General features: G+C 38.6%; 1 protein-coding gene across 1 annotated transcript; it reads left to right on the top strand.

Annotated features, from left to right (window-relative positions):
* Window positions 1-417: 417 nt before the first annotated feature.
* LOC144966742 (uncharacterized) lies at window positions 418-19,112 on the top strand. Its single transcript, XM_078903515.1, has 11 exons — window positions 418-502; window positions 1,380-1,473; window positions 2,522-2,627; window positions 3,217-3,318; window positions 3,866-3,930; window positions 4,246-4,296; window positions 5,041-5,222; window positions 5,806-5,992; window positions 6,961-7,103; window positions 17,896-18,061; window positions 18,827-19,112. The coding sequence occupies exons 1-11, from the start codon at window positions 474-476 to the stop codon at window positions 18,884-18,886; spliced, it is 1,185 nt and encodes a 394-aa protein (XP_078759641.1). The 5' UTR covers window positions 418-473; the 3' UTR covers window positions 18,887-19,112.
* The last annotated feature ends 224 nt before the right edge of the window (window positions 19,113-19,336 follow it).

Here is a 19,336-nt window from a genome sequence, read left to right as displayed (position 1 = left end):
AACAAAAAAATAAAACAAGCAAACAGTTGTGGTGGAGAAGGGAGGAGGAGGAGGAAGAGGAGGAGGAGGAGGAGGAGGTGGTGATGGCGGTGGTTGAGGGAGGAGGAGGAGGGGGTGATGGTGATGGTTGAGGGAGGAGGAGGAGGGGGTGATGGTGGTGGTTGAGGGAGGAGGAGGAGGGGGTGATGGTGGTGGTTGAGGGAGGAGGAGGAGAAATATCCTAAAAATGAGCCTTACCGGGGTTTTGTTTTATTCTGTTTTCCTTTTTTTTTAATGGACATCATATTTTGTGGAAATGCTTTCTATCTAGGTGTCCTTATGGTGTGACATTTCATTGTGACGTCACTAATTCAACTACGGATTATTTACTCAAATAATATTTTCCTCTCAGATATAAAATACAGAATCATTTGATTTGGTGAGTTCAAGCGGGTCAGGGGCCAGGGGTTAAAAGTTAAAGCGGAGAATTCAAAATGGATGAACTTCTTCGTCGATCAAAACAGTAAGTTTTATTTTTATATAAAATTAAAGCTCTTCAATTAATGATGGTGCATCTTGATTTAGATCGAATACGTAACATATAAATATTTTTGAAATTCACAATATATGTTCATGTTGAATGCATAGATCTAATTGGATTGAATTTCGCAGCAAGTCAAGTCCAAGTTGTCAGTTTCAGTTGTAGAGTAGAAATAGAAAGTAAGAAGATAGATTAGTTTAGTCACCCAAGTGTAAGTTATGCGGTTTTTATTCCCATATGTTTCTGCCATATGATAATAAATTCTCTCATTGACAGAGATGTAAGGGAATAATGAAAGGGTGGCCCAGATTTTAGACATTTACAAAACCGCGGCCCCTGCTTTTATTTTATTTTTATTTTTTTCATTTCTTATGTTATGATTGGGAGTGGGAGGGGTGGGGTGATGAAGAGCGTGAAGTTGAAGTTTCAAAAACCAACTTTAATTTTAATTTCAACATTCTTTACAATTTTTGTTCGGGAGGCCTTCCACTTCTATAGACTCCTCGGCTAAGGGAAACAACCCAATTATTCCTTTAAATAATCCTTGGAAAAAAATAAAACTTATTACTTACTAGATATATGTTGACAAATTGAATAAATAATGATTGACAACCACAAAATTTCCACGGTGAAAATACTAATTGAAAGAGATGCTACCTCAAAGAGCTTACTTATAGGCCTAATTATATACTCACAGAAGCCTACACTTTTGTTCACTTACATACAAAATCACGGCCTTTTTATTTTTAGCTCAGTATTTATTGTCTACTCATCTAATATTGAATTTTATTTTTACAGTTTGTAGTGGCATTTCTATAGTTTGTAGTTTTCAATTTATTTCGATTTATTTCACTTTCAGGCTTGTAGCTGAGATTGAGAACAAAAATGCAGAGAAACTCAAGTCACTGGCTGTTCCATCTGATTTGGGAGATAAACTTAATACACTCTCACAGGTAAAATTTTTCAAATTGAGTTTTTATATTGCGCAATATCCACTAAACATGCTCAAAGTGCTTTACAAGGGTCCCTGTCCAACAGCAACACTTAACGTGATATGATATTGCAATTTTTTCGGACAGAGAGAATGCTGTTACTGTTAACGGCCAGGTACTGATTTTACACCTGAGTACGGTGAGAGAATGTGAGTAAAGAGCCTTTTCCAAAGACTCGACTACTCAAACCCAAGATCTTCCAATCCTAAAGTGAGTGTCATACAACTGGACCACATAGCCGCACTTTGTAAATATGTATGTTTGACAGATGTCATTCTGATGGCCCAGCAGTAAGGTATTTAGTAGAGTGTGGTCAGAGACTAGATTAGTGACATAAAACTCTTATATCCAGTATTCTGCCCCTGGGTAAGGAAGCCACTTGATGAACATTACCCGACTTTGCATAGGTGTGAATGAGTCTCTATCAATGGGCAATGACGGATATTTCAAGACTGCAACTATAAAAAGGAATTAACAGTCTAACAACTGTCTTGTACTGTGTGAAATGGAAACGTGGTCTGTTGGGGAAATAAATGAAAGATTTTAAAGGGCTTTGAGCATGTTGAGTTTGTGGAAAGGAACAAAAATAATCATTTATAATATAATTTTTTAAAGAATTCATTTTGATTTTGTGTGTCCTAAACTACCATGGGAAATAGGAAAGGAAATCACTCTTTCACACGTTTACCCAATACCAATCTTTTTAAATCAGTTGATCAGTCTTATTAAAGTTTATTTTTAGTTTTATTCACATAACAAATCTATTATTACAAATTCTATTAGAATTTTACTTACTTGACATCTATTTCTATCTGCATATCAGATTTTATAGCTTTGCTTGTAAGCCAACCTGCTTTATATTATATTTCATTTTATCTTCAATTAAGATTAACCTCGTATTTTTATCAATTTGCTCATGATAAATATATAAATCTTTTTTTAATATGACGATGAGTGATGTGTAACATATTATGACAATAAAGTATATCTTATCTTATTTTTATTTCAGACAAAGGAGAATCTTGAGGCAGACCTGATGTCCCTCCACTTTCAGAAGATGATTCTGAAGGAACTTAGTATGTCACCAGAACAGATGACGAATGAAAGGAAAATAGGTTGGTCTATAGCATCGTACTTCCATGTCCAACTAGTACAAGTATTCAGAGTGTTATGTAAATTGTAATAGGTCTGTGTGTCCAGCAAATTCTCCTTGAAGAGTTTCCCATATTGTACATTGAAATCAAGTTATCTATAGAAAAAAAGTAGTCCTTCCAAACCATTAGGCCCATGGAGCAGAATTTATCCTGGTTTCTATAGCGTGAAATGGACAATAGCAATTACTTGCTATCCTTTGGATAGGATGCTAGTCTATCGCAAAGTATGTTCCACCGGAACTAACCGATCCAACTACCCAGGCACCGCTGGGTGGACAGGGGGGGTCAGAAAAAAATCTCGACTACACTCTGGATCGATCTTGGTACCTTTGTGACTTGTGCGTGAAGGGAGTGCTCTACCAACTGAGCTATCGGGACCCCCAAGTTATCAATAACCAATAAAATAGTTTGCTGTTTAAAACAATCTCAAGTATTTTTTATTGGGATCTAAGATTTAAGCTCAATAGTTGAAATAAATCAAAGCTGAGATGTTTGTATCAATGAATTGTGACATTTCCAGTAAGGTTTTGGTTTAATTTTGTGTCCGTAGCAAAAGAACTTGCAGAATCTGAGGAAATTCTATCCGAGTCCCACGCAGCAAATGAACAGAACTTGTCAGAGATGGAATCCACCAAAAAGTTGATGTTAGAAGGTGTGATTATTTTCTTTTGCTTCATAACACTTAACAAGTTTTTAAATTTCATTTTTCCCTATGGAATTCTTTTTGCCCTTTGGCATAAGGATAGAAAAGTAATTAATTGAAAGTTTTTTAATAGATGTTATAATAAAATAAATTTTATTCATTCCATAGGGGAAATTTGTCTCTAGGGTCTATTCCAAGGGAAGACTGGAATAACCCATGTGTCAGCCGTAGAGCAGTACCGCAAATTGAGCGAGGCCAAGGTGCTTGGTCAAGGCCACACAGCTCAGCGGCGGGTGATCAACCTTGGTACCTTTCGGGTATGAAGCAAAGATCTTTCTGCTGAGCCATGCTGTTTGTTGTCATGGCCTTTACTTATGCCTCTTGGCTCCTGGATTATTGGCATGGCAGACCTGCTAATTTTCTCATGAAATTCCCCATGTTGGTTCCCATTCCCGATTTCTCTAATTCCAAGAAATTTCCTAATTCTGGTTGCATTTAATCAACTTGTACATTGCATTTTGCACTTGTTCACCAATGTTTCTTCTTTATATTTCAGCAATGGACAGACTCAACATTTCTTTGCGTGAATTGTCACAAAAAATCACAATGCTAGAGGATAAGGCAAGTCACATATTTTCGACAAATTTTTAAATTAAAGTAAAGTGAAATTTAAGGTCCACAAGAGTTAGATTCTCTCAACAATACAAGAGGGGAGGGGGGGGCAGACATAAGCTGTAATGTAAATTGTTATGATGTGTGATATTTGCCTCCTGTCCTATTACAAAACAGTCAAATATTAAGGGTAGCAACCCTTTTGCAAGGTCAGCTTGTAAACATATTTTGCTTCTCAACAAATGAAATTTATTCAGCACTTATTTATCCACCTTGATAACCTTAAGTTTTATATGATATCTCAATCCATTTGTTTTTCTCCAGTGTGCAGGTTTAGAAAAAGAGTGGCAAACATCTGAGTCATTCAGCAATGAGGTGAGCAATCGAAATAATTTATTAAATCTACTACAGAAAAAAAAAATTTATATAGCGCAATATCCACTAGGCATGCTCAAAGCACTTAACAAGCGGTCCCTGACCAACAGCAACATGTAACATGGAGAACGAGACATGATGCCTGTTAGGCGATATTACAATTTTTTACAGACAGGGACAACGCTGTTAACGGCCAAGTACTCATTTTACATCTGAGGTCGGTTAGAGAATGTGAGTAAAAAGCCTTTTTCAAGGACTCAATTATGCGCCGAGCGAGGTCTGAACCCAGGATCTTCCGATATGAAAGAGAGTGTCGTACCACAAGACTACATAGCCGCACAATATAGTAGTCTTACCAGTAGGGTATTTAGATCATTATCATTATAGGCTCTAACATGAAGTTGTTTCATGCTTTTTTCACCAATAATGTGATGCTGAAAAGGCTGCATTGATGTCTGAGTTGCATGCATCTTTTTTACAGAGTGGCTAACGTGGTCTAGTGGTAAAACACTCGCCTTCGGACTGGAAGATCCAGGGTTCGAGTCCTGCTCTGAGCGGTGCATAGTTAAGTTTAAATTTGCAAGTTGACAGGTTTGGTTTTAGTTGTAACAAGATAAGCAAAGTGTTATCTTAAAGAAATTTAGTCACACTGCTAAAGGATCCATTACAATTTTTTAGATTTAAGCAATTTCCTCCTTTTGGTATAATTTCCTCCAGACCTTTTCAAAAAATTTTTGTCATCAGAGTTTCAACCCATCTGGCAACAAAAGAGCAAAGGAGAAGGTCCTTTTGTTGTTGGACCATGCTAAGGAGGAAAAGGATCTTGTGGAAAATCGCCTACAGCGTCTGGAATTGTTACACAAATTGGCACAGACTGCATCGGCTTCCATGCGACCTGATGATGACAGTCAAAGCCCATTGAGCAGGTTTATTAATAAATAATGAATTTATAATAAATAATTAATTTATATAGCACCTAAATATCCACGTTAATCGTGCTCTGCGGCGCTTTATATATATATATTTATTTTTTATTATCACCACACTACACAATAAGCATGAATAAAGAAACAACTTCTAAGTAACATCTATTTCATAAAAAAAATAAGCCTTACGGAACAAGTCAGTCTTCAGACATTTCCTGAAAGGCGATAAATTTTCACAGGACTGAGTGCGTCCCATAGGCATGGAGCAATGGATGAAAGGCTTTTTTACCAAAAGTGATTTTCGATTCGGTAACCTTTAGAATCGTGATGATTTTATTTAGCAATAATATGTGACCCCGCACGTCAAAACGGTATTATGTTCGGACTAACTAGGGACTGGAAATTACATTCTAGTTGTATACAGTTGCTTCTCTCTCTAATCCGTAACTCCACATTCCAGATGTCTCCATGATCAGGACAAGTTGCCTGAAGACAGATATTATTTTTTACTTCATTTGTTCTTCTTGTTTAAACTAAAATTCTTAATCCTCACAAACACCTTTATATTTACTATTACTCCAAGGCTGCGAGAAAAATTGTCAGGGTTGGAATTCTTGTCAGGAATGAAATGCAAAATAATTGACGACCAGACAGTGGCCATCCATTTCGATGATCCGAATATTCCAAGACTCCCGAGTGATACTGAACTCGTCATCACCTTATCCTTCACTCCAGATGAGAGTCAATGTTTGGAGCTGACAGCAATAACTGTGAGTAGCCCTTTAGTACTAGAGCTAAAAGGTCAATGGAACTAGTTTATTCTTGTGCGGCTATGTGGTTTTGTGGTATGACACTCGCTTTAGGATTGGAAGGTCCTGGGTTCGAGTCTCACTCTGCGCATAGTTGAGTCCTTGGAATAGGCTCTTTACTCACATTCTCTCACTGTACTCAGGTGTAACCTGGCCGTTAACAGAGTTGTTCTGTCCGAAAAAATGTAATTTTATCTAACATGCGTCATGTCATGTCCTACATGTTAAGTGTTGCTGTTGGCCAGGGACCCCTTGTAAAGTGCTTTGAGGCTTTGAGTGGACATTGTGCTGTATAAAAACTCTCATTAAAGAAAAATTGTTGTTTGTTTTTCTCATGCAGTTAAATCGGTTTTTGCTATAAAGTGCAACCCTTTTATAATGACATGGCCAGTGCACTGAAATTATTTTCTCTTTTTGTTTCCCTGGATTGAATGATAAATACATAAACTAACAATTAAGAGATTAGTGGTGCCATAAATAAAAGCATGATTGAAACTTTTTGGGTTCAAAGTCCTTCTTCAACCAACAGTCAAAGCAACTAAAATGGCAATGCTTCACGTCAAATAATTGTTTTTGTTGTTAGCTGAAGGAGAGTTTGAGCCTGAAACATTCTGTGGGTTATTTTTTTTTAAGCTTTTATGTTTATTTTTTGTACAATGGTTCCAGTCTCTAATTTAAACAAAAAACGTTATTTTTAAACCCAGAAAAATTAGTGAAAGGCGGTTCTTTGAATTGTTGGTGAAACCATGAAGTGTGCTATACTATATTAAATCCAATTTTTTTCTGCTTACCCATTTCACATTTTCCCACTCATTTCATTCATTCTCTAAAGATGGATGATAAGGATTCCCGATTCAATAACCTTGAGTGTTCTGAAAAGATCGACTGTGTTTAAACAAAAAATTTATTTTTTTATTTTTATTATTCAGACCAATATTAAAATTCCCGATATTGAGACAGTTCAAAAGGATCCCAAGAACTACAAAGATCTTCCAAAGTTGATGAGACGGCTGAGAAAAGCCTGGTTGTCGTATGTCACTCTGACTGCAGAAATTACATCGTTGAGGGAAAGGTGAGAGGAATTTGTCAAAATATGAGTTCTTTTTTTTTTTCTCAGGTACTTTTTGTGTCGCTAAACCCAACATATCACATGATCTTCCTTTTTCACTGCAGCAAATGTAGCTTAAAAATTCTCAATATAATGCAAATGTTGCTGCTTAAAGCTCGAATAAATAAATAACAATGTGAAATTGGATGTAAGCTTCAATTTAATATACAATAAAGGATAACATGGACGTTTCGGGTTTCTCCTTTATCAACAAAACAGGATGGATGAAACACTACAGACGAATGAGAAAATGTGGTAGTGGCGTTGTTAAGATGAATAAACTAAAACATCATTCATGTTTTGTTGACAGAAGGGAAACCTGAAACCTCCACCACATCATCTTTCTTATAGATCTTGACATGTCCAATGTTCTTTTTTCTTAACTGGGGGGAGGGTGAAATCTATCAAATGATGCACATTTTACCATTTTTGTTTAATACCTTTCAATCTGTGGGGGGGGGGGGGGGGGGGGGGGGCACATCTTCGTCGCCTCAATGCACGGTGATTAAATTGATGCTTCCATTCCATATTTATTCCTAAAGATTCTCAAGTACGATAAAACCTTTAACTATACAACAACAACAAAAATCAATTTCATTATTATTATTATTATTATTATTATTATTATTATTATTATTATGATGATGATAATTATTATTATTATTATTATTATTATTATTATTATTATTATTATTATTATTATTATTATGATGATGATTATGATTATTATTATCATTATTATTATTATTATTATTATCATTATTATTATTATTTTTATTATTGTTATTATTATTATTATTGTTATTATTATTATTGTTGTTGTTATTATTATTGTTACGGAGTATCTATTCGTCCTTCAGGTCGTATTCTTAAAAAGTGTCTAGCCGACCTTCAGTGCTTATGCAAATGAGGTAGGCGTGCAATACGTAAAGGGCAAGTGACGGAAAGGCCGTTGTTTATATTTGTCACCGTAATTTTATATGTATTAAATTCAAGGTTATTGCTCTCCCATAAATCGCATTGTTATTACAGTGACCTATATATGTCACTGCTTCCATGGCTTTTTGTGTGCGCCCATGTTATCTATGTAATTAACTGGAATTACAAAACCGGAGTGTTCAGTCCTTCACGTCTTCACTTTTTTTAACGACGGTTGAAACGTAAGCATCGTTATGAGTTGAGTAAAAAAAGCATATTATCTCTCTCTCCTCTCCTCTCTCTCTCTCCTCTCTCTCCTCATCTCTCCTCCCTCTCTCTCTCTCTCTCTCACTCTCTCTTTCCTTTTCTCCTATTTCTTCTCTCCTCCCTTCTCTCTCCTCTCTCTCTCTCCTCTCATCTCTCTCATCATTTTCCCCCATTTTTCTTCTTCACAACTCTCTCTTCTCTCTCTCTCTCTCTCTTCCTCCTCCCTCTCTCTCTCCTTCTCTCTCACTCTTCTCCCTCCTCCTTCTATCGCTCTGTCTTTCTTTCCCTCTGTATTTCTCTTCCTACACTCTTTCTCTCTCTCTCTCTCTCCTCTCTCTCTCTCCTCTCCCCTCCTCTCTCTCTCTCTCTTTTTCTCTTCCCTCCGTATTCTTCTTTCCTCTCACATACTCTCCTCTCTCTCTATCTCTTCTCTCTTCTCTCTCTCTCTCTCTCTCTCCTCTCTCTCCTCTCTCCTCTCTCTCTCTCTCTCGCTCTCTGTCTTTCTTTCCCTCTGTATTTCTCTTTCTCTCCTCCTCACTCTCTTCCTCCTCTCTCTCTCTCTCTCTCTCCTCCTCCTCTCTCTTCCATCTCCCTCTCTCTCCTCTCTCTCCTCCCCCCCCCCTCTCACTCTCTCTCTCTCTGTTTTTCTTTCCCTCCGTATTTCTCTTTCTCTCACATACTCTCCTCTCTCTTTCTCTTTCTCTCTCTCTCTCTCTCTGTCATATTTTCCCCCTTTTATCTTTAATTTCTTCTATCCCTCCACCTGTCTCTTCTTGTATTTTCCTCTCCTTATCTCGTATCACCCCTTTCTTTCTTACACACTCTCTTTCTCCTCTCTCTCCTCTCTCTCTCCTCTCTCCTCCTCCCCTCTCTCTCTCTCTCCTCTCTCCTCATCCTCTCCCTCTCTCTTCTCTCTCTCTCTCTCCTTTCTCTCTCTCTCTCTCTCCTACTCTCTCTCTCCTCCTCTCCCTGTCTTTCTTTCTCTATCCCCCACCTTCTCTTCTCTCCTCTATCTCTTCCCCCTCTCTCTCCTTCTCTCTCTCTCCTCTCCCCTCCCCCCCCCCTCTCCTCCTCTCTCTCTTTTCTTCCCTCCTTTCCTTTCTCTCACATCTCCCTCCTCCCTCCTCCTCTCCCCCTCCCTCTCTCTCTTCTCTCTCTGTCTTCTTCTTTCCCTCCGTATTCTCTTTCTCTCACTACTCCTCCTCTCTCCTCCTCTCTCTCCTCTCTTTCTCCTCCTCCTCTCTCTCATCTTTCCTTCTTCCTCTCTTTTTTCTCTTCTCTCCTCTCTCTTCTCTCCTCTCCTCCTCTCCTCTCTTTCCTTCTCTCCTCTCTTCCTCTCTCTCTCTCTCTCCTCTCTATTCTTCTCTTCCCCTCTCCCCTCGTTTCTCTTCTCTCCTCTTCTCTTCTCTCCTCTCTCTCTCTCTCCCCCCCCCCTCCCCTCTCCTCTCTCTCTCTCTCTCCCTCCTTTCTCTCTTCTCTCACTCTCTCCTCTCTCCTCTCTCTCTCTCTCTCTCTCTCTCTCTCTCCTCTCTCCTCTCGTTTTTCCCTCTTTTTCTCCTCTCTCTCTCTCTCTCTCTCTCTCTCCTCCTTCCCCTATTTCCCTCTTCTCTCCCCCCTTTCTCTTCCCTCTGTATTTCTCTTCTCTTACTCTCCTCTTCTCTCTCTCCTCTCTCTCTCTCCTCCTCTCTCTCCCTCTCTCTCCCTCCTCCTCTCCTCTCTCTCCTCTCTCCGTTTCCTCTCTGTATTCTCTCTCCTCCATCTCTCTCTCTCTCTCTCTCTCTCTCTCTGTCTTTTTCTTTCTTCTACCCCCCCTCCCTCTGCCTCTCCCTCTCTCTCCCTCTCTCTTCCTCTCTCCCTCTCTCTCTCCTCCTCTCCCTCCTCCTCTCTCCTCTCTCTCCTCTCTCAATTCATTCTTCTCCCCCCACCTTCTCTCTCCCTATCTCTCTCTCCTCCTCTCTCTCTCCTCTCCCTCTCTCCCTCCCCCCCCCCCCCCCCCCCCTCTTCTTCTCTTCTCTCTGTTTTTCTTTCCCTCCTATCTCTTTCTCTCTCCTCTCTCCTCCCCTCTCTCTCCTCTCCTCCTCTTCTCTCTCCCCTCTCCTCTCCTCTCCCTCCTCCCTCTCCTCTCCTCTCTCTCCTCTCTCTCCTCTGTTTCTTTCTTTCCTCTCCTCGTTTCTCTTTCTCTCACAACTCTCTCTCTCTCTCTCTCTCTCTCTCTCTCTCTCTCCCTCTCTCTCTCTCCTCTCTCTCTCTCTTCCCTGCTCCTCTCACTCTCCTCTCTCTCCTCTTCTCCTCTCTCCTCCTCGTATTTCTTCCTCCTATTTCCTCTCCTCCTCTCTCCTCTCTCTCTCTTCTCTCTCCTCTCTCTCTCTCTCCCTCCCTCTCCTCTCTCTCTCTCTCTCTCTCTCTGTTTTTCCTCTCGTATCTCTTCTCTCCATCTCCCCTCTCTCTCCTCCTCTTCATTCTCTTCATCTCCATCCCTCACCTCTCTCCCTCGTCTCTCTCTCCTCTCCTCTCTCCTCTTCATCCTCTCTCCTCTCTCCCCCCTCTCTCCTCTCTCCTCTCTGTTTTTCTTTCCCTCCTATTTCTCTCTCCTCATCATACTCTCTCTCTCTCTCTCTCTCTCTCCTCATCTCTCCATCTCTCTCTCTCTCTCTCTCCCTCTCCTCGCTCTCTGTCTTTCTTTCCCTCTGTATTTCTCTTCTCTCTCACATACTCTTCTCTCTCTCTCTCTCCTCTCTCTCTCTCTCTGTTTTTCTCCCTCGTATTTCTCTTTCTCTCCCTACTCTCTCTTCTCTCTCTCTCTTCTCCTCTCTCTCCTCCCTCCCTCCTCTCCTCCCTCCCTCCGTCTCTCTCTCTCCTTTCTTTTTTCTTCCCTCCGTATTTCCTCTTTCCTCTCTATCATACTCTTCTCTTCCTCATCTCTTCCTCTCTCTCCCTCTTCTCCTCTCTCTTCTCTCCGTCTTTCTTTCTTTCCTCTCCATCTCTCTTCCTCCTCTCTTCTCATTTCCTCTCTTCACTCCTCATTCTCTCTTCTTTTCTCTCTCTCTCCTCACTTCTCTCTCTCTCTCTCTCCTCCCTCTCTCCTCTCTCTCTCTCCCTCCTTTCCTCTTCTCCTCTCTCATCACTCTCTCTCTCTCTTCTCCTCTCTCTCTCCTCTCTCTTTTCCCTCTCCTCTCTTCTCTCTCACATCTCTCTTCTCTCTATCTCCCTCTTCTCCTATTCTCTCCTTATCTCTCTCCTTTCTCTCCTCTCCCTCTCTACCTCTCTCTCTCTCTCTCTCATCTCTCTCTTCTCTCTCTCCTCTTCTCTTCCTCTTCTCTCTCCTCTCTCTCTCTTCTCTCTCTCTCTCCCTCTCTCTCTCTCTCCTCTCTCTCTCTCTCTCTCTCTCTCTCTTATATATATATATATATATATATATATATATATATATATATATATATATCTTCTATTTTCTTCCTATTTTGTTTTCTAAAAACCTTTCTCTCTCTTTATCTATCTCTCAATTTTATTCTCCCTCCCCCCCCCCCCCCCCCCCACCCTCCCTCTTTCTTTCTTGACTTCTGTCACATTTCTTTTCTCCTTGTCTCTCATTCTTCTTCCTCTCTTTTTCTTTCTCTCTCATGTTTTCCCCCATAAATCTCTAATGTTCCCTTTGTCGGGTTGTCTCTCGCTCCTTTTCTGTCTATTCCTCTATTTTGTCGTCGTCCTCTCTCTCTCTCTCTCTCTCTCTCTCTCTCTCTCTCTCTCTCTCTCTCTCTCTTTCTTTCATTCCATGTTAAAAAATTGAGCTTTTGTATAGCGCAATAGCCACTAAATGTGCTCAAAGCGCTTTACAGGGGTCCCTGACCAACAGCAACAACATGTAGAACGAAACATGACGCCTGTTAGGCGATATATTTTTTTTTTCTGACAACGCTGTCAAATCATTTTACACCTGAGTACGGTGAGAAGTGAGTATAGAGCCTTTTCCAAGGACTCAACTATTTTCTTATTTTTTACTGTCATTGATATGACCTAAATAAATGTGTCGCAATCGCCGTTATAATTGTATCTATGTGTATGTACTTATTTATGTATGTATGTGCGTGTATGTTTTCGTATGTTCTATGTATAATTATGGCACGATTACAGAAGATGTAAACTCGTAGCCTACTAGCCTATATCATTTAAAGAAAAAAAAAAGGAACTGAGAGAGAAAAAAAAACACACAAATACACCAAACCAAAAACATTATGGGAGTAAAGGTTAAGGGCATAAGTCAGACTTTATCTTGTCTGTTTTATACATTTTTAGTATCAAATCTTAAATTGAATCTTCCTTTCAAACTAAGAAAACAAAATAATTTCTGCTTGTCAATAATATTGATCAAAATATTAATAACTTCCACTCTTGATTAGCTTTTAAAGTCAGATCTGATCTACGAAATATTTGAAACGGGACATCAACAATATTTCATTCAACTTTTTTTTTCATCTCTTTGTAAAACGAAGTACCACAAGTGTTGGAACGGTCAATTCAGATTTTACAAATTTCCATGAAGTAATCTAATGACACTATAAACGCTCGTAAAATAACCTAGATCCCAGTGGAGGGAACTTCCTTTTGAGACAGCAATACCTGTCTCGGGTTCATCGTAGACACAATTAAATAGGGAGGGTTGGACACGCCAAAGGATTGAACCACCCAACTTCCTCCCAACGTTCTCCCTCTCTGTACTCTTTCTTTTTCTTTTTCAATGGGGACGATCTACATTAATTTTCCACGTGCTCGAGTCATTGGTCACATTGCAGATGTGCTCAAAATGGCCTCGATAATAAAACGTTCACAGTTCTTGAAATATCCAACGTCACATTATGTTACTTTTCCAGTTTGACCGATGAGTATGTTTACAACTTTCATAGACAGAGCAGCGTGTTTACTTATATTAAGAAAAGATCAACCGTTAGACAGACCTAATCATGTGACTCAGTTGGACTAAAACTTGATTATAGATCGCTCTCATTTGGATTAAAATCTTAAATCTATGAGAGACCTAGATCAGGGTAGAAATCGGGTATCCAGATCAAATTTGGTTTAATTTTAATTTCATATATACGAAAGCTAAATTAATTATGAAAGTATAATCGACAGAATGTGATGTAACAAAATGAGACTCGTTTCATTTTTATAAACCTCTAACCTTCCACATATCTGTATTCAGCCGCTTCATAAAATATTTTTTTCATGAAATACAATGAGATAAAATTAATTTATGAAATTAGACAAATATACAAACACTCACACACAAACACACTCGCACGCACGCACACACACACACACACACACACTTAATTTATTATTATTATTATCAACTTCTTCTGTCCTTTAAATGCTGCTAAAGATAGATATTTAAATAATATTACAAAGTTAAAATCTTTTATCCTCCCCCCCCCCCCCCTCTCTCTCTCTCTCTCTCTCTCTCTCTCTCTCTCTGCACCTACAGAAACCACAACCACCATCCCCGTTCGTTAAATGCTCTCCCCCTGTGACTGTGACAATGATTAACGATGTTTTAGTTCACGCTCATTATCAAGTCTTGTCAACCGCCGCCCCCCCCCCCCCCCCCTTCTTACCCAAGCTGTATAGTCTACGGTCTATACGATATCTTCTTTTCTTTCTTTTTTTTTTTTTAACCTTTGGCGGGACGGAGAAAAAAAAATTTGAAAAAAACATCAAATAGCAGCATTGAGTTTTTCAATAATAAATGGGTCACAGTATCCGTTATTCCCCTTCGCAAAAATTATTCGTACGTAAGTCTAAGCCGTCTGTAAATTTTAGAACTGCCAACTTCAACGAATAAAAAAAAATATTCGGAAGTTTGCAATTTAAAAAATCTGTGATGGTGGTGACCTTGTTACTTGTTATGGTGATGATGGCGATAATGACGCTCTGGGCCCGTTTTTATGAACGTGGACTAGCGCTTAGTCTTTGATTTTAGCCAAGGACTTGAAAAAATCGAATTATATGTGAGCTGACCAAATATTTCCCAGACTAAAATCACGTCACCTTCAGACTAAGTTTGATTAAGTTTTAGTCATTTATTGCTGAGGCCGGACTTTAAGCTTTGTCTGAGACTAGTTACTAGGATACGTAATATCGTCGATAAACTAGTTTTAGATAGAGAGAGCTTCGATTCGGAAGGAAAATACTTCGGTTACGAATGACAGAGGCAAAAGGTGTCCTGCTGGTATTGTCACTACTTTTTAAAAAATGTAAGATATGCTAGACCTTCGAAAGTACAGTTTTTTTGTGAGTAAAAACTAGGGAAAAACCCGGAATCTAATCGGTTAGCAGGTTGCAAATGAACGGAAACTCGAAGTGGAAGGGTTCGCTTCAAAGAACAACCAAAAAATAAAAAAAAAACAAACAAACAAAAAACAAAACAAAAAAAAAACAAACGACTAGAAAGTATAGTGGAGACAAAAATTATTCTGTTGGCATGACACTGACTGAAATAATGTGATTCGTCAGAACACATTTTCCGTTGTTTTTTGTTGTTTTTTTTTTTAAGTTCAATTTGTTTGATTTTCACTGACACTTTCATTGGCCTAAATTTATAATTGACAGTCGACCATGGGCATCATTGTTGTCTGATCAGTCGACAGTCAATATCACGTGATTTCATTAATCACGGCAAAAGTAAGTTCAATTATGAAACGGAACGGAGGTGTTGCTAATTTCTTCTTTGGAAATCTTTTGCGTTGAAAATATCAAGGCTGGTGTCTTACTTGCCATTGTGTACTAGAGAGCTTGATGTTACAAGCACAAAATAGCTGAATTAGGCACTGTCCTAACAACGCCCACTTCTCGGCAAGAGCCTCGCTAGTCAGAGACTAGAAAACGTTCATGAAATCCCACTTTTTAGTCACCTGTTCCGCCTCGGCTTAAGACTAGCAAATCATTTACTAGACTAGTAAATAACTAAATCTAGTCTGCTTACATAAAATTGGGCCCTGGTGGTGGTAGTCGATGTTGTGTTGATAGTAGTTAGTAGTGCTAGTGGTGGTGGTAGCAGTGATGATGCTGTTTATTTTGTTGTTTTTGTGATGGTCGTGATTGAAATGATGATCCCTGATTGAAATGATGATGGTGGTGGTGGTGGTGGTGGTAGTTACAAAGCTGATGCATTGGTGATGTTGATAGTGATAATAAGAATAATGTGGTGGGGACGATAACGACCATAATTTACTTGTAGTGGTGGTGTCAATGATCAAGAAGCTGAAGTGATAACATTGAAGGCAATGGTGACGCTATAGTGTACGCCTGTGATATTGGTATTTAAAATGATTGTTTTCTGGAGTGGTGGTGGCTGACATGATAGTTATGCTTTTGCTAGTGGTGGCAATAGTTGATATGACCATGGTAATGGTAGGTATAATGCTGTGGTAGTGATGTTGATGGGAGTGCTGATACGTATGATATTGTGCAAATGATGGTGGTATCGATTCTGATGATAATGAGACTGTTGTAAAAGTGCTTGTGGTAGTGATTATTGTCTGTGATGGTGATGGTTTTTAAATTGATGTGGATCGACGTGCACTTATTTTCAGGTCTGCTAACCCATTTCCTTATTGGCTCATTGTTGTAATGGAAATCTAAAAAAAAAAGACGCAAAATACTGTCCATTATACAACAATGTTAAACTAGGCTGAAAAGTGGGTTCGGATGTCAGACCTGCGTATTTCTACACGTCGATGGGGATGATTTGTTAACCTACAACGCAGCACAAATCCCTTTCGAAATGGTATTCTGCCATCCCACTATAATACAATAAGTCGAATGCTTGGCAGGTCTGTATCACTGCGTACATAGACACAAGTTAGTATTAGTAATATCTATTGAGTTACCACATTGAGTGGTGATAAGCCAAATTACACATCTGGAATACAACATTTGCATACAAAGTTGTTTGAATACAGAATTATTGAGAAAAATCGTGTATTTTTTCTTGTAACCATTGTTTAAAATATATAAAGCTTATTATGTATATATTTCCGTGTTTTTATTTTTCAAATTTTAACTAAAGTTAGAAATATATTTTTGGCCAGTAATCTTAGCTTTATCAGACGTTAGAGACGTTTCTAATATTGGTGTTGTTATCTATATACCCAGATCAAAATAACAATCCCAACACCCCTGATAACATAACCCATTGTTCTGAGTTTAAGAACATAGGCAAATTATTGTTCTTAGGCCGAACTGGGCTTTTATGTTCTGTATCATCCTATTTCATCCAGTTTCAACCCGTAGACATTTCAAAGCCCAGCCCGTTGACATTCTAACTTCTCGTCAGGGCAAAAGTGGATACCAAATACTTAATAGTATTAGCTAACGAATGAAGTACTGAAAATATTGAGGACTTGGTATTAGTGTCCTTTATTAATCTTTAATATATTTGACATCGTAAATGTAGATTAGATTACATGCAACGTTGTGCTTTCGGCTTTGGAATTAATTTGCGTGTTGTAAAGCCGCTAAATTCCATACCGTCTATACCATTACCTCGTTCACTGCCACTAACTCATTGAATTCTCCGTGAATTAAATCTACAATTCTGTTATACAGCTCGTCTACTCAAGACGGTACAACTTATAACAAAATTTTCTGAAGTTAAAGGACATGTATCGACATTGTTCAAATAAATGAAAAGTGTTGGCTAAATTCAAGCCAATATTGATGGCCCTCACTGAATTATCAAGATTATAATATTTTTAAAAAACTGCTTCTTAAGAGATACGTTGATGTTATTGGGCTGCCTATATTACTATGACTAATATAATATTTTTGACAATTTTAATATTAGTCATTTAAAACAAATAGTTATTGAGTGTTAAACCACTATCATAGATAGAAAACATGTAATAAAGGCAACCCCCCCCCCCCCCCCCCACACACACACACACAAAATAATTTTTTTTAAAGAAGAAGAAGAAAAAAAAATTACCCCCCCCCCCCACCACCAAAAAAAAGAAAGAAAAGAAAAAAAGAAAAGAATACCTGACGAATCTTCCTCTGTGCCCAACCAACCCAAACTTTCGAGCAGGCATTTGAATAGGATACTTGCCAAAAGGAGAACACGATAATAGTTCCTAATAAGGAAACGATCACCATTCTGAAAAAAAAATCCCAGAAGAAAACCAAAAAAACAAAAAAAAAACAACCCCCCCCCCCAAAACAGGAAACAAAAAAAAACACCCCCCCCCCACACACACACAAAACTAACACATACACGCACACACACACCTACACACATACACTCAACTGATTATTTGACTCACTAACAAAAAATTTAAGACGATACGGATATATCATGTTATTACGTAGAATCGAATCTATCTCAGTACAAACAGAAACGGAATAGTGCCCAGCTGTAGTGTGAAGTACGAATAGTGCAAGCAACACTATTTGTCCTTACGGACGGCAATGGCGGTTGATGCTATTCGACCTTAAGGACGAATAGGGCTACCCTTATTGTTATTATTATTATTATTATTATTATTATTATTATTGTGTATTATGTATCATGTTCCAGACATGCAATTGATTGGACCTGGGAGAATCGAGTGTTCCATCTCATGATCAGCAAACACATCTGTCGACTCTCCATCCCTCCTTCCTATCCATGCGACGGTGGCCTCGTTACACTGGAACAAATTATGGGAGGACACAATAATCTTACTTCAGCAACAGAAGAAAATGTGAGTACCTAATGTGTTAGGGTTCATAGTTCATTTCCTATTTGAAGAGGTTGAAGAGGGAAGGAGAAAGTGGTGAGGAAGAACAAAAAGTCTTTTAGAGCCATTCGACCCTTTAACTTTAAGCTGGAGTTTATCCCAGTTTCTGTAGTGTGAAATGGACTATAGTAATTTCTTGCTACCATTTGTATATAATGCTAGTCTATCGCAATGTACTTTCCATCACATCTATAGATCATATTGACCCAGCTACCTAATAGCTGCTGGGTGGACATGGGGGGGGGGGGGGGGGGGGTAGAAAAAAATCCTGACTTTAACTAGGATCAATCTGTTCCATTGCATGTGACGCGAGTGCTCTATGATGTGATTTATTGGGACCCCCAATTGAAACTTAGATGGTTGTTGTTATTATTTACTATTCCTTGGTTGTTGTTATTTACTATGCCTGAATAGCTTCACATTGTAAACAGTTTGACTGGTTTAAGTTCTCAAAATGCGTGACGGCCTGATGTTCATGGATCACAATTCTGATTTGTCGAGGATCTATGAATATGACTATGTTGTCAACGTTTAAATAAAACTCATGTCCTGGGTGTACCTAAAGGTTTTATAGAGCTCATTTAACTATTATTATTATCATCATCATCATCATAACTTACAGGCATTAACTAGGAGATCAATGACCTTTGCCTCTGTCTATAAAATTGTTTCCTGGTAATTGTGTTGCATGATAAATTGGTAATTGTTTATTTCTTTTTTTTGTTTCAGCCTCCCAAAGATATGTCATTGACTGGATGGGTGAACCATTTGGAGACCATTTTGTCGTGACCACCTGGATAAGAGCTTACCTGCTTTTCACATTTTTTTATTTGTACATTTAGACATTCTAACTTAAAATATAAAGTAATGATAAGAAGGTGAAAAGATTTATGATTTCATTTTGAATATTTTGTACCATAATGCAATACACTTGCAGAATGTAAATTTTTCCAAATTAAAGGATTTTGTATTTTCTTTATCACATGCATTGGGAATGGAATAAAATGGAAGCTGAGAGGTGTCTATCACAGAAAAATATATTTTACTACCCAAGACAAAGAAGATTGTACCCTTTACAATTTACAAGTCAGTCAGGAAGATGTGAATTCCTGTGTTTACAACCGGCGAATTCCTGTGTTTACAACCGGTGAATTCCTGTGTTTACAACCGGTGAATTCCTTTTACAACCGGTGAATTCCTGTGTTTACAACCGGTGAATTCCTGTGTTTACAACCGGTG

The sequence above is a fragment of the Berghia stephanieae genome, chromosome 2 (genome assembly GCF_034508935.2).
Source record: "Berghia stephanieae isolate SIO BIC M18660-M18661 chromosome 2, UCSD_Bste_1.3, whole genome shotgun sequence".
In the NCBI taxonomy this organism is placed as follows: domain Eukaryota; kingdom Metazoa; phylum Mollusca; class Gastropoda; order Nudibranchia; family Aeolidiidae; genus Berghia; species Berghia stephanieae.
The sequence above is the reverse complement of the archived record's forward strand: the minus strand, read 5'-3'. Positions and strand labels throughout refer to the sequence as shown.

Coding starts and splice junctions, on each gene's coding strand:
- LOC144966742 (XM_078903515.1), top strand. CDS start 474: ATGGATGAACTTCTTCGTCGATCAAAACA. Junction 3,319..3,865: donor CAAAAAGTTGATGTTAGAAG/GTGTGATTATTT, acceptor TTTATATTTCAG/CAATGGACAGACTCAACATT. Junction 18,062..18,826: donor CTTCAGCAACAGAAGAAAAT/GTGAGTACCTAA, acceptor TTTTTGTTTCAG/CCTCCCAAAGATATGTCATT.